The following is a 16402-nucleotide window of genomic DNA, read 5'->3' as shown; positions in this document are numbered from 1 at the left end:
CCCAGGGGCTACCTGGTCATTCCAAGTAAACGTCACATGTGGTGAATGACAAGTTCTACAAGAGCACCCTCCTGAGTCAGCTGTCTCTTACTTTTATCTCTTTCTCCATCAACTCAGACTCTTTGGCTTCTTTGCTCTTGTTCAGCCATAATGGGCATTCCTATGTTTAGGGGAAGCACCTGTTGCTGTCTTCCCTGGTATTCTTCCAGACAGCTACAGCTAATCTTCTTCATTAATATTTTCTTCAACCCCTGGCTTCTCAATATGGAATTCCTGGGTTATCCTACTTACATTGAAATTACCCTCTGAAAACCTCACTCTCTTTTCCTTTAATTTTCCCCTCAAAATGTACTAATCGTGTCTATTCTTAGTAGTCCCTACTACACTCTCAGTTTTGTTAATTACCAGAACATTGAATCTAAAGCCTTCTTTGCATGCAGTGCTGTTTTGTGATGGTGCATATTGCTCTCAGTATTTGATGAAATTTCTTTCAAACAAATTGCCCGAGTTTCATAAAGAAAAGTTTACATCTTTACAATCAGTAAAAATGTTCTTGGTTACTCCTTACAAGCTTTTAGGGAAGTCATGAAGAGGATTCCTAATGAGATGATGATGCTTCCTGAGAGTGGAAGTAAGGATATAAAGTAGCAAGATGAGAAACATGAGATGGAGAAAAATTTTTTGGAACTGGCCAGGGCTGAGCCCCATCATTTTTGTTCTCTTCCTCAGTACGACATTATGTTACCATTTTCAGCTTCCGAATTAGGTTTACGATTCTCTTGAAGGGATTTTAGTACATTTGCATAACAAATCTCTGACCCTGTGATCCTTTTGTATCTCAAGTAAATCCTAATGAATTGCCAGCATGTTCTCGGACATTGCTGGACCTTTAGTAGGCTTTGATCTTTGCCAAATACCATTTTGCCAAATTGTTCTCTGGCCCATGGATGATTTTGTTTGTGTTTATCAAAAAGAAATTTTCTTCAACAAGAATAGTCAATCTTAATATATTTACTTTCATTGTTTCTGTGATAAAATATCTGAGAGAAACGACTTAAAGGGGCAAAAGGAATTATTTTCAGTCTGTCCACAGAGCAGTTCATCTGTGAAATGGTAGCATGAAGCAGAGGCTTTTAATATATTGGTGGAGCAGTAACCAGGGAGGGCTAGACTGGACCTACAGATAGAAATAGTCTCCAAAGGACAGTGCCTAATAACTCATGTTTGCCAGCCAGTCTTTACAACCTTAAGCTTCCACAAATATCAAAAGGGTCCCATAAGTCAGGCACTAATTGTTCCAAACATGAATCTGTAGGGAACAGTTAAGATTCCAGTCATAATGTTTAGGAAGTAGTGGTTAGAAGTAACACATGCAATCAATAGGCAAATGTGCCTTTTCTAAATTATTTCTAAAAAGATACTTTAACATTAAGGAATATAGACTTTTAAGACTATGTTTGTAGAATATTGGCAAATATGTTGAAAGCAACTATAAAATTTGGAAAAAAAAAAAAAGATGTTGTTACAACCAAAAAAAAAAAAATAGCAGTCAACATTTTCTGAGTATTTTTATCTTAATATCAACCTAGTGCTATGTTTAGCTTACATCATTCCACCTGACAGAATAAAGTGATGCTGTTTTTCACAGAAGGGATAATTTCAAATAAATAGGAAGTCAGTAACTCACTGAAGTTTGCAGAACTGAGATTCAAATCTGCTAATTAGATTCTAGAGACCAAGATTTTGACACTTTAAGACACCCATGAAAGTGTTAAGGAGACAGGACCACTCCCTTGGGGACATATATGTATTTGTAGCCTTTGACCCTTTGAAAATGTTAACAAATTCTTTTCCTTAAAACCTTTTCAGCTATACTCTGACTTTAAATGAATCTTTAACATTAATGATGATAAGTCCATCATTTGTTTTCTTTCTTTAATAATCTATAGAGATTGCAATGAAATAATATTAAGTATAGTTGTTTTTTCTATTCAATGTGTGTTGATTTTGCTGTCAGAGTCCATAATATTTGATCTGAAATAGTAAATATATGTACTGAAGCAAATGGCAAAATCAGCTATGGGTTGTCGTTTTTTTATGATTTTCATAGGAATTAAATTTCCAAAGCCACAGAATTGGACAGAACATTGTAGAACTAAAGAAACCACAAGTTTCCTTTTTTATTATACAGAAAAAATCATTTTCCATATCAATCCCCTCATTCCCTCTCTCTCCCATCCTCCCATGCCTCCTACCAACCCTCCAACCTCCCACCCTACCCACTCCCAAAGGAGGGTGAGGCCTTCCATGGCGGATCATCAAAATCTGTCACATCATTTTGGGGGAGGGCCTAGGCCCTCCTCCATGTATCTGGACTAAAATAGTATTCCTCCATAGGGAATGGGCACCCGAAGTCCATTTGTGCATTAGGGATAAATACTGGTTCCACTGTTAGAGGTCGCATAGACTGCCCAGGCCTCCAAACTGGCACCCACATTCAGAGGGTTTGGTTCAGTCCAATTCTGGTTTCCCAGCTTTAGGACTGGGGCCCTTATGCTCTCACTAGGTCAGGTCAGATGGTTCTATAGGTTTTTCCTCTGCTCATCCCTCCTCCCTCTCTAGAAGAGTATGGCTCAGTGCTTATCTGTGGGTGCCTGCTTCTACTTCCATCAGATACTGGATGAAGTCTCTAGGATGGCAATGAGTCACCAATCTCATTATAGGGGAAGAGAATCAAAGGCAGCCTCTCCTCTACTGCCTAGATTCTTAGTTGGAGTCATCTTTGTGGATCTCTGAACATTTCCTAATGCCAGAAGAAACCTCAAGTTTTCTAAATGTACATGTTTTCTTTCTATAAATACATTTAGCATCCCTCTTGCATACCATCTTAGTCTACTTTTAATTGTCATTACAACTTGTCAAAGATTGAGTGGTTTATCCACAAGAAAACTTTATTTTTCACATTTCAGAAATTTGTAAGTCTAAAGTTTAGGTTCTGACATGTCAAGTCCTGGACTGCAGCTTCTCATTTGGAGATTTCTGAGTCTGGGCTGTATTTTTGTACAGTAGAAAGAGCAGACTAGATTTTCAGATCTGATGATGACTCTAATCTGCTCTGGTGTTTACTCTTATTGCCTCCCTATCCCCAAAGGCCTTATGTACAAATGCCAACACATGAATGGAAGCAATACATGCATTTTGGAGGGATATACATATCAAATCTACTTCTCAGACCCTTATTCAAAAGTGTGCTTCACAAATATCTGTCCTTTCTTGAGTCATACACAACCTGAAGGGAGCTTTGATGGTAAAATGGACAAAGATTAACATTATATATTTTGCAGTCTCAAATTGATATCCTAAAGAACACAATTTTAAACAAAAAGCAAATTAAGTATCTACAAGAGTCAAGCTGAGTTGTAAGGTAAACTTAGCCTTATGATGGAGTCAATGAAACAAGTTTACATATTAGACATGGATGCAGCATTCCACAAACAGAGAAGAAATCAAATGCCTGAGCTCATGGAGCCATGGCCGGAGTGAATAAATACTTCAGACATTGAATCTTGTAAAATTCCACCTTCTACCTACCCACTATTCATCAAGTTTTCCTATTATATATGGTGCTGAACTTAAGTTATTGTCAGGACTCCTGTGTAATGCTATCATTCCGAACTCAGAGCCCCATGAGAGTACCTCCTCTAATTGTTTTGACTGGTTCTTGGCCTTGGGGATTGGCTGTCTGGCCAGTGTCATCATGTACGCACATTCACTGTCTTCTCCTCTTCGTGTATGTGTGTGTGCTTGTGTTGCAGAGAAGGGCAGCAGTCACCAGAACAGTGGCAGAAGATGTACGGGAGGTGCTCTGGAAATGAAGTCTATCACATCGTTTTGGAAGAAAGTACATTTTTTGCTGAATATGAAGGGAAGAGTTTTACCTATGCCTCTTTCCATGCACACAAAAAGTATGTTTCTGTTTCCAGTGGAGAATATACTCATCAACCAGTCAATCAGACCGTATATAAACAGTTTTCCAAAGTGCAGCCCATACTGGTGCTCATGAGTTTCAAGTGTTCTGACTTTTTACAAACATTTTTGTTCCATTGTAACTATAAACTTTTTGGTATCTACAAGTTAAATTTACCAGGAGGAAAACATGTAAGGAATATTTACTGTATCACATCTGTGACACTCATAACATCCTAGCCATTTAAGAGTTATCAACCACACCTCAATGAATCTTGCTACATAAATGAAATTGAAAATGCTGTTTAGTTTTGTTTGTATTTACAATAACAAAAACACTGGAAAAATAACAAAGGAAGAAAAAAACCACATTCCCCTCCTTGATCTTTTGAGGCAGGGTCTCATTTAGCTCAGGCTGGCCTCAAACTCACTATGTGGACAAATCTATTCTTGGTTACTGACTTTTTACTTTTGCTTCTGAAACAACTCATAACTATCCAAAAGAAAGTAAATATTAATTTGACTATAGCCTTTACATTATCCAAAAGGAATGTTAAATAAGTGATACTATATATACATGCCAATTTAGTCAGGGGGATTTTTTTCCTTTCCTTTTTTGACAAAATTAATTTCTTAAGGAATAAAAATTTGTATAAAAATTATCTATCTGAAAGTGTTTAAATGTAATCTATTTGGGCATTTTATAATATATTCCAATTAACTAATGCATAATTATTTAAATTTAAATCTCAATGATTCTATTTATACATTTCTATTACTAAATACATTTTAAGTTTGACTTACTAACTCACTCTGCATGGTTTTAAGATGAATTTTGAAAATAAGAACATTATCAAAAAGCAATGAGAAATATTTTAATACAATGTTACTCTCAACATTTTTAATTTCTTTTACTGAGAATGGACAAGCACAGAAGACTATTTTAAGTGTTTCTTTCTAAAGCTGAATTATGAGAAGTGGTAGAAGTTATAGCAAGGGCAATTCAGAAACATCACTTTCTTTTCACATGGCATTTCATAAGAGTCTCCCTTGTGGCAATAGATTGTAAATATTTTGAGCAAGGTAAGAAATATTGTTCGAAGTTTTGACATTAGTAGTTATCTTTAAAAACATAAAACAATAGCACTTCTACTTTATAATCAGCAGTCTAACATTTGGTATTACGTTTTATATTTTGCCATTCATATATATATATATATATATATATATATATATATATATCATAGTGCTTATGACAAATTAAATTGATTTTTTCTTTAAAAATTAGATTATTAAATGTTGGAATCCTCTCCTGCTTCCTAATTCTATTATTTAATATTCTTATTTTGTTCTGTCTGATTATAGTTGATTAAATTTCTTATAAATTTAAGCATTTAAAAGAACAAAAAGTTAAATCTTTTCACAAATGTAATTCTTAAACTCTTATATTCTTCTCTTAAATTAAGGTTTGGTGTCTGCTTGATTGGTGTTAGGAGGGAGGATAATAAAAACATTTTGCTGAATCCAGGTCCTCGATATATTATGAATGCTTCAGACATATGTTTTTATATTAATATTACCAAAGAAGAAAATTCAGCATTTAAGAACCAAGACCAGCAGAGAAAAAGCAATGTGTCAAGGTCATTTTATCATGGGCCTTCCAGATTACCTGTCCACAGCATCATTGCCAGCATGGGTCAGTACATACTCACTGGAATTACCATTAGTGTGTATTTTTTTAAGATTATAAATACACAACTGTATTACTAATATTTCATAGTCAGTTTCAAAACTTGTATGTGTATATTATAAACTATATATTACAAAATATGGAACAAAATTACTAAACCGTTGATGTAAGAACAAAGCAAAATTATCAAAAATTATTCAATAATTATTTTATGTTTCTGATTTTAAATGCTTTCCTTGTATGTTTTTCGTTAATAGTCTGTGCAATAGACAATTGGAAGTATTCCATCCTTTCAAATTCACTCACTCCATCTTACTCTTATCATTTATTTTGGTATTATTACACAGAAATGAAATAATATGCATCCATTTAATATGAGATTGATTGTGTCATTCCCTTTATGTAATTCCCTTGTCTTCACTTGCTGGGTGAGGCCCTCTTTTCTCCCTCTTGAGGTATTTAACTTGAATTTGATTTATCCTTATTATTCCTAACTCTATTACTCCCCTAAATCACAGGCTGCTATTATACCCTGCCATACATCCCCAACACAATATATACACATATGCTCTCAAACATCATGATTTTACTCCTCTTCAAATACCTCAAAATGGCTGGCTTCTGATGTTGTTTCAAATTGCATGCCCCTGGTGTCTGTCTTTACCCCAATGTGCAGTCATATAACTGAATTGAATTCTCAGTGGTTTCAAGCCAAGGCTGTGGTGAAGAATGATTATGGAAAGTCACAAAATACAAGTTGAGTGTGTGTAGTAAATCCAATAAGCATTGTTATTAATTGTATGAGCATCTAAATGAAAGTAAAGGACTGAGGAGTTGTGAGATAGATAAGTGGATAAAATGCTTGCCACACAAACATGAGGACTTGGGTTTGATCTCAAGAAATCTGTAAGAAAACACTGAGCATGCTAACACACACTTGTAATCCCAGTGCTGAAGAGACAGAGTCAAACAAATCCCGGGGTCACTGTCCAGATAGCTCATTCTTATTGTTGAGCTTAACCAAGAGAGAGACCCTGTCCCAAAAAGCAAGGTAAATGACTCCTGAGGAACAGTAAGTTAGAAATCTAGCCTTCTTATTTTTTTATGCTTTTTAATGTGCATTTACATATACTGTGTACCTATACACAGAAAAATATACAGAAACATTCACACACATGTGTACACATGTACACACGCACACAAACAAAAAACGAAGAAGAAAAGAAAGGTCCAAAATAAGATGACAGATAAACCTCGGTCACCTCACAGATATAAAGTTGCAGGAAATTTATTGCTGTGTATTAAACCCCAAATGAAACAAGAATAGTGCTATGTGAAATTTGTGACTATCATCCTAACCTCATGCATTGAAACCCTACTCCACCCCATTGCCATAGTATATGACTTTATTTGTAGATTGGGGTTTTTGAAGAAATCAAATTAAAATGGGATCACTAGAGTCAGCGTTATTACCATGTGACTAGTGTTCTGACAGGAAGAATAAATACAACAGAGACACACATACAGGAACTGTTATGAAAAGATGATGGAGAAGATGTCAGTCATCAAACCAGGAATAACACCTGGAACATATCTATCCCTCACCATACTTCACATAGATGTGAAGAACTTTGTTCTAAAACTTTATCCTTCAGAGAATGAGAAATTAATCTCTGCTATGGCATCTATTTTATTCCATGTTTTTATGGAAGTTTCAGCCAACTATTGAACATACCATGAGATTCATCTAGAAAAATAGAATAGAAGAAACCTAATAAACAAATAAAATACAGAAGATCTTATAGTCTGAAGACCTATGATCCAAAAATGCTTTTTCACAGAAGGTAAAGAAAATGGCCAGTGACAAAAATAAGAATTTTTCCCACCTCAAAACACCCTAGGTTACCTCTAGGGTAGAGGAAAATACCGTAGAAAGAACAAAACATTTGTAAGAGAAGTTGTAAAAAGAATATTTTACATTTTTTGGTTTTGCAGATCTAACTGCTTTTCAGATCTCTGATGGATTGTATATTTCTCATGCTCTTTCTCTGGGCTCACACTACTGGCAGATATCAGTATTGGCAGGAATACAAACAATAGACAAAACAGAGCATGTTACTTTTTCTCTTTTGTTTGTTTGTTTTGTTTTGTTTTGTTTTGTGCCACCAACAACTGGCCAAGAATTTTTCCTTTTTTTTTTTTTCTAGACAGGGTTTCTCTATGTAGCTTTGAAACCTATCCTGGAACTAGCACAGTAGACCAGGCTGGCCTCAAACTCACAGAGATCTACCTGCCTCTGCCTCGAGAGTGCTGGGATTAAAGACATGTGCCACCACTGCTCAGTCAGACCATGTTTCTGTCAATATATTGTCTGTGTTAAAAAAGAAAACGACTAGGTATTTGCAGGTGATGTGCAGTCAGATATGTTGGCAATCAGGTCATGTAAATATCCCTTCCTTTGAAAGTGAGAAAGGATTTAACAGACAATGTTGGATCTCCTATGAAGAGAGATAGGTGTGTTATCTTCTAAATGAAAATAAAAAGGGCAGAGTTTGGTGAGTGTGTATGTTGGCCAGGAGGCATGTCTCAATATGCTTTTGACAGTCCTAAAAAGAATCTTGGCATGCCATATTTTCTTTTTATTTGGAAGTACTAGGTGACTGTGTAATTGTCAATACGGTAAATAGCTGTGCACTCACTCCTACAACTTTGAGCTGATAGCATACCAGATAGCTCTCCTTTGCATCTAGAAATCAATTTTACAAAATGTAAATCCCTTAAAAACCAGCCAAGCACCAAACAAACAAACAAAAATCCTATCATTCCTTCTAGAAACCTTCCTTCTTTCCCAGCAAAAGATGTCTTAGGAGCTCGCCTCTGATGTGGGTTTAATAACCACCATCATTATCTTTGCTCATGCCCTGCATTGACTCAATGCAGGCCCTTCTGTAAGGACTTCTTCTCAGGAGACCAAACCTCTTAATGGCCTCACTTCCTCTGATATTTCCACACTTGTATCCAAGCTCATATCACCTGAAACTACATGCGTTACAAATAATTTTTAAGGCAGGGTCTTACTGGGTAGCTCTGAAACTCACAAGACAGGTAAGACTGTCCTTGAACTCACAGAGATCAACCTGCATATACCTCCCCAATGCTGGGATTAAAAGTGTGTGTTACTATGTCTGACTGACCCCACATGTAAGTTGTGGCATACATTTATGCATACAAGATTTCTTACCCAGGGAAATGAAAGGCTTACCTGAAAAAGAACCAATTGTATTGAGATTCAAGAGAGATTAGTCAGGCAGATAGACAAATACACACACACACACACACACACACACACACACACACACACACACACACACACACACCCCTTAATAATGTGATTGCATTTCATGAATTTTCACCACTAAGTGATCATTGTATCACAGACACTAGAATCATCCTAATGGGTTTTCTTGTTTCATTGTTTTAGGTACTGTGGCTATAGACTTGCAAGACACAAGTTGTAGGGCAGCAAGTGGCCCTACCCTGGCTCTTCCTTCAGAAGGAAGCAAAGAATTAAGAAGACCAAGTATTGCTCCTGTTTTAGAGGTTGCAGATTCATCATCAATTCAAACATGTGATCTTCTAAGTGATCAATCAGAAGATGAAACTACACCAGATGAAGAAACTTCTTCAAATTTAGAGTAGGTTTGATTTTCTAAGGGTTTTTTGTTTGTTTCTTTGTTTTAGTTTTGTTTGCTTGTCTGTTCTTTTTTTTTTGCTAACACTTTTTATTTTAATTTTTGAGAATATCCTACATTATTCACATCATTTCCATTTCAACCTTCATGCTCTAATTCTTCCCATGTACCCCTACCTCCCTCTAAGTCATGATCTCTTCAGGAACAATTATTTTTACACACACACACACACACACACACACACACACACACACACACACACACACATATATATATATACACATATATATACACATATATATATATATATATATATATATATATATATATATATACTCTGCCTCTGAAGCATTGCTTATATATCCATGTGTTTATATCTGTCCACTTGGGATTGGATAATCTGTCTGGTAGACTCATTCTCATGCCATTAATTGCCTATAGTTCTTCTTCTGGAGCTGGGGTTTAAGTCTTCCAGAACCTTAAAATCACAGAAAGAGACAGTACTTTTCCCTTCTTGATAATCTAGAATCTTCACTCCAAAATTCCAGTAAAAACACTCTTCTATTCAGTATTTTCTCACCATAGAGTATTATAAAACATCAATTTTTCTGCCTTTAATGTGTATTTCCAGCCCTGTTTATTTTCTAAATTATCTTTGAAAATAAACAATTTTGTTTTTGTGTGACGTAAATTGCCTTTTCAAAGTTGTATTTCATTCTACTACACTTGTATCTTTAATTTCTTTTATTCACATCCTATTTGAAGTTAGAATTAGTGACTTTGCTCACTGTTGTGAGAAAATCAAAAGCAACCTCAGGATAAGAAGGTTTATTTTGGATCACAGTTTGAGACTACATTTGATCATGACAGGGAAGGCATGGTGGCATAAGATGGCTGCTTATATTGTGGGCTGGAATGCTGAGTCCCCAAGATAATACTGCCCACATACATGGTGGGTCTTCCCACATGAGTTTCTTCTTTGGAATCATCCTCACCTATGCATTTTCTAGGTGATTTTAAAGTCTGTCAAGTTAGCAAGCAAGATTAACCATCCTGAAGTTCAAAAGTTTTTTTCAATGACATACTCAAATAAATGCCTTTAGCATTCCTTTTTTTCTATACTTGGAAGTTAGAAATAATTCAAATTTACAAATGAAAGACATAGTCTTCCTTTATTAAGCTTTCATTCTCTTACAGTATCGACCTGTATAGTAGTCATCACCTTTAAGCCTATCATAGGTGTTTACATTTGTTATCCCTCACATTGTGTTACCATAGGAATGCTGAAAGAACAGTAGTCCATAGGATTGATCTGCTTTCTCAAAAGATGTGTTTTCCATTCCAGATTCATCTTAGAATACTTGTTTGCAAATATAGCAGTCTGACTTCATATTCTCTGTTTATAAATCATGTATGATTGTCACCTCTTTGTATTATATAAAGCATAATTGAAATGATGGAGAAAAGTGCCAAAAAAGCAATATTTTGTGCTGAGCAACCAATGGCATTTGTTATTTGCTGTCACTGAGACTAGCGGTATCGGGACAGTCAACACTAATCATGCCCCACAGTAATGTTTGTATAAATTCACTTAGTGCTTTATTACGCTGAAACTGAGCTGTCACTGAAACTCAGAAAAATAACTTTAAATTAATCCAAAATGCTTATTTGTTTCAGAAAATGTCAATGTACTTGAAGACAAGTCATGTCTCAAAGCATTCTGTGGTCCAAGTACTCAAGTCCACTTGTAGTATACAGGATGGGAAGCCAGGAGACTGGGCAACCATCCCTGCCAGTAATCATCCATGTAGGAAATTCTGTGTTAAAGTGTGAGGGAAACCTTTTCTTTTAGATTTCTAAAACATGGAGAGGTAAAAGAAGTCTTTTATAGGAAAATCAAAGAGTTATGAAAGTAGCAATGATAACTGTAGCATCTAAATTGATAAAAAAAAATGTGCGCAATTTTATCTCTTAAACAATAGTGTCTAGAAAGTAGTTTTAAAAAGGCCTTAACTTCATAGTGTCACAGAAAAATGATCAAAACTCAAGAGATTCCTTTGTGTGTGGGAAAATATTGCTTTCAGTAATTTTCTTTTATTTGCTAATTAACATTTATGCTTCTGCCCTTTAGAAGTTCTATGTTCCACACTGATGTAGCCAAAATGTGCAGGTGGCTGATTTTAAAAGTCAGTAAACAAACTAAATGTCTTTGATAATATTTTAAGAACAATTCCAGGAAAAACCCTGTTTTTTTTTTCTAATTAACTTACTTTTTCTCCTTTAGTTATTTGTCTGGGGCTAATGAATACAGCAAACCATTATAATGCAGTCTGCTTCAAATACACTTTGTAAGACATAGTATTACTATTTGTTATAGATACATGCTATCTCCAAGAAGGAGGATTGAAAAATATTTTCTAGAAAGAAACAACTATCACATATTTGCATTTCTTGTTGCAGTTTCTCATTTCTCTAGCAGAATCAAACACAAATGCCTCCTTACGTAGTTTAGCATGAGTGTGAATGACTGTGTGATGCTGATTTCATGTGTAAAGAATTCAAACACCATATAATTTCCACATGACAGGAAATATTTTTTCAACTACTGCAAATATAGTTCTCAAAAGTTTACAATGGGTCATATTTGATCATAATTTGGCTCATATTTCCTAAACTGTGTGATTTTCATAATATGTTGGAAGCATAGATCTACTAATTCTACTGTAATCAAATTTATTCTAATGTAATCAGGGTTATATCTGAGGGTTCCAGCTTTCCATGGCTTCTCCAGGAGTAACATCTCATGTTGCTTTCCAGGTATGCCAAGGGCTACCCACCTTATTCACCTTACATAGGAAGTTCACCTACTTTTTGTCACCTACTTCAAGAAAAAGTGCCCTTCTGCTGCTTAAGATTAGACAAGGTAATCATTTCTTGATGATGATGTTATTGGCTCACACAATAAAATTATAGCTTGTTCTATTGAACATATTTAAATGCTTTTATATAACTTGACTAAAATAAGTTAAAAGTGTATTACTTAACATATAAGCTTGATCATATAAAATGGTTAATTTTATTTTTTATCTTCACTAATAGTCACACAAATGTTTTATCTTTGTATTTAATTAGCCAACTTAATTAGTTATGTTTTTTAAAAGGGAAGACAGAGGCACAAAACGCTTAAAACCATTTTTGTTTATTGCTTAATTGCAGTTTGTGGTTGGTAGCAAATTAAATCTGTATTTAAAAATCTCTTGACTAAATTAGACAAGTATCTTTATGACTAGGTTGAAGATGTGTCTTGCTTCTTATCTTCTTCCCAAATTTTTTATGTAGTTCTCTCTTCCTGCCTGAATGCTTTAAAGAATTTACTCAAAAAAGAACAGTCTGAGAATGTCATCATTTTTGTCCTTTTCTTGGATTAATCCTCCTGAGTAGTGACAAAACAGATTAATGTGAAGCATTACACACCCTAAAGAGATTCAGCATGCCTTGAATCCAAAACAAGGATTTCTTCATTTATTCTTTATTTGGGGTTAAAATTATAATGCCAGAACATTTTCATAGCCTGTACAACTTAAGAAAATCACTTCACAAATAAAGTTCATCTCCTTTATTTATAAAATGAACATAAGTTTAATGCTATGAACATGACAGTGTATTTTTTTAAATTATCTTTTATTAGTTCAAATTAGAAACAAGCCTGCTTCCAATGTCAATCCCTGCTCCTGCTCCCTCCCCTCCTCCCCCACCCCCCACCAACCTCCTAATGCATCGCCCCTCTGCTCCCCAGGGAGGGTAAGGCCCTCCATAGGGGATCCACAAAGTCTGTCCTATCATCCTGGTCAGGGCCTAGCCTCTGCCCATGTGTCCAGGCTGAGAGAACATCCCTCCACATGGGATAGGTTCCCAAATTCCTTTCTTAGTCGAGGGGTAAATATTGGTCTACTACCAGAGAGCCCATAGAGTGGCGAAGCCTCCTCATTTACTTCCATGTTCAGGGGTCTGGATCAGTCCCATGCTGGCCTCCCAGACATCAGTCTGGGGTCCACTCACTCCCCCTTGTTCAGGTCAGCTGTGTCTGTGGGTTTCACCAACCCAGTCTTGATCTCTTTCCTCATCACTCCCCCCTCTCTGCAACTGGGTTTCAGAGTTCAGTTCAGTGTTTAGCTGTGGGTGTCTGCCTCTGCTTCCATCAACCATTGGATGAAAGCTCTAGGATGGCATATAAGGTAGTCATCAGCCTCATTATAGGAAAAGGGCATTTAGGATAGCTTCTCCAGTATTGCTTAGATTGCCAGATGGTGTCATCCTTGTAGATATCTGGAAATCTCCCTAGTGCCAGATCTCTCCTTGAAACTACAATGGCTCCCTCTATTATGGAACTCCTACAGCTGATAAACACCTTCAGCAAAGTAGCAGGATACAAAATCAACCCAAAAAAAATCAGTAGCCCTACTCTATACAGATGATAAAACCAATGAGAAAGAAATCAGAGGAACATCACCCTTTATAATAGCCACAAACAAAATAAAATATCTTGTGGTAACACTAACCAAAAAAGTGAAAGACCTGTACAGTAAGAACTTGGAGTCTTTAAAGAAAGAAATTACAGAAGATACCAGAAAATGGAAAGATCTCTCATGCTTTTGCATAGGTAGGATCAACATAGTAAAAATGGCAATGTTGCCAAAAGCATCTACAGATTCAACTCAATCCCCATCAAAATCCCAATACACTTCTTCACAGACCTTGAAAGAACAATACTCAACTTTATATGGAAAAACAAAAAACCCAGTATAGCCAAAACAACATTGTACAATAAAGGATCTTCTGGAGGCCACACCATCCCTGACTTCAAGCTCTATTATAGAGCCATAGTTATGAAAACAGCTTGGTATTGGCACAAAAGTAGAAACATAGACCAATGGAATTGAATTGAAAACCCTGGTATTAACCCACACACCTATGAACACCTGGTTTTTGACAAAGAGGCTAAATTTATACAGTAGAAAAAAGGAAGCATCTTCAACAAATGGTCCTGGCATAACTGGATTAGGATATGTAGGAGATTGCAGATAGACACATGTCTGTCGCCATGCACAAATGGATGAAAGACCTCAACATAAATCCAGCCACACTGAACCTCTTAGAAGACAAAGTGGAAGGTACCCTTGGACGAATTGGTACAGGAGACCACTTCCTGAACATAACACCAGTAGCACAGACATTGAGATCAACAACTAATAAATGGACCTCCTAAAACTGACTAGCTTCTGTAAGGCAAAGGTCACAGTCAGCAAGACAAAAGAATGGGAAAAAATCTTTGCCAACCCCAAATCAGAGGGCTGATCACCAAAATATACAATGGACTCAAGAAGCTAGCCACCAAAAACACCAAACAATGAAATTAAAAAGTGGGGTGCAGAACTAAATAGAGAATTCTCGACAGAGCAATCTAAAATGTCTGAAAGACACTTAAGAAAGTGCTCAACATCCTTAGCCAACAGGGAAATGCAACTCAAAACAATTCTTAGATAGCATCTTCCTCCTGTCAGAATGGCTAAAATCAATACCACCAATGGCAGTCTATGCTGGAGAGGATGTGGAGAAAAGAGAACACTCCTCCATTGCTGGTGGGAATGGAAACTTGTATGACCACTTTGGAAATCAGTATGGTGGTTTCTCAGGAAAATGGGAATCAGTCTACATCAAGATCCAGCAATTCCTCTCTTGGGCATATACCCAAAGAATGCATATTCATACAACAAGGACATATGTTCAACTATGTTATAGCAGCATTGTTGGTAATAGACATAACCTGGAAGCAGCCTAGATGCCCCATAACTGAAGACAGGATAGAGAAAATGTGGTACATTCGCACAATGGAGTGTAAAAAAAAAAAACAGTGGAAAAAATCAGTGGAAAAAAAAACAATGAAATCTTGAAATTTGCAGGCAAATGGATGGAACTAGAAGAAACCATCCTGTGTGAGGTAACCTAGTCACAAAAAGACAAACATGGTATGTACTCACTCATAAATGAAATTTAGACACAGATCAAAGGATTACCATCCACATCACCAAAGGAACTAGGAAACAAGGAGGACCCCAAGAAAAGAATGCATGATCCCCTGGAGAATGGGAAGGCAACAGGATCTCCTGAGATAATTGGGAGGATGGAGGAGAGGGAACTGGGAGCTGGGAGAAAGAGAAGAGGAGAAGAGGAGGGGAGAGGAGGAAATGGGGGAACAGAAAGCTTGAGTTGGGGGAAGAATAGAGAAGAGCAGAATGAGAGATACTGTTCTTATAAGGATTATATTAGTATGTTTAACTTAAGGCAATTATTGAGTCGGGTTTCCATTTGTTAATATTCTTGCCTTTGTCTTTGCTACAAATGTTGTTTTTTGCTGCTCTTGAAGAAGACTGAAAGAATATTTGTATGCTGCAAACTTTATTCACCTAAAGTTAGCCAGAACATCTGTCTCTTGCTCCTAAGTATCCCATGTTGTTTCATTTTCATCAGGAATTCTGCTTCTCAAGGCTTTATTGTTTTGATTCCTTTTTAACTTCGATTTTTTAAGCATTTGATATCACTGGTATGCTCCGTTTAGGTGCTAAATTCACAGAGAAGTTTCAGTGATATTCACTTGCTTTGACTCCTTCCACGGGCACATTTTCCTGAGCCACGTTCTTGTCAACTATAGTACCTTTGGATGTTTTCCTTCAAGAAGGTTCTTAACAATTATTTTAGGGACTGTTGTGGCTGGACTCATTATTAATGGCACATATATATATATATAATATATATATATATATATATATATATATATGGTGTGTGAGTGGCGGGGAGCATAAGGAAACTAAAAGAGCAAAAATAAATTTTCTCCAAACCACTAACCTAATTCTCACTGGAAGACTCAGCTCTCAAAAGAAGCAGGCCCAGTACAGGACCTTTAAAAGCAGTTTATTGACAACCTTTTGCTACATTAATACAAGAAAATATGTTATTTTATTGATACTTGGCTATAGAGTAAGATTATTGGTTATTT

The 16402-nt window shown here is 36.1% G+C and overlaps 1 protein-coding gene across 3 annotated transcripts in view; it reads left to right on the top strand.

Annotated features, from left to right (window-relative positions):
- The window catches only part of Kcnt2 (potassium sodium-activated channel subfamily T member 2), a 339295-nt gene that overhangs the window by 251364 nt on the left and 71529 nt on the right, over positions 1-16402 (top strand). For 2 of the 3 annotated variants that reach the window (XM_027417432.2, XM_035445602.1), the window contains exons 15-18: positions 3816-3965; positions 5433-5662; positions 9138-9351; positions 12166-12271. In XM_027417432.2, the coding sequence (XP_027273233.2) occupies positions 3816-3965; positions 5433-5662; positions 9138-9351; positions 12166-12271 (700 nt within the window). The remainder of the gene's footprint in view (positions 1-3815; positions 3966-5432; positions 5663-9137; positions 9352-12165; positions 12272-16402) is intronic. The other variant, XM_035445603.1, reaches the window with a different exon arrangement.

Source organism: Cricetulus griseus, chromosome 5, assembly GCF_003668045.3.
Source record: "Cricetulus griseus strain 17A/GY chromosome 5, alternate assembly CriGri-PICRH-1.0, whole genome shotgun sequence".
Lineage (NCBI taxonomy): Eukaryota > Metazoa > Chordata > Mammalia > Rodentia > Cricetidae > Cricetulus > Cricetulus griseus.
The sequence above is the reverse complement of the archived record's forward strand: the minus strand, read 5'-3'. Positions and strand labels throughout refer to the sequence as shown.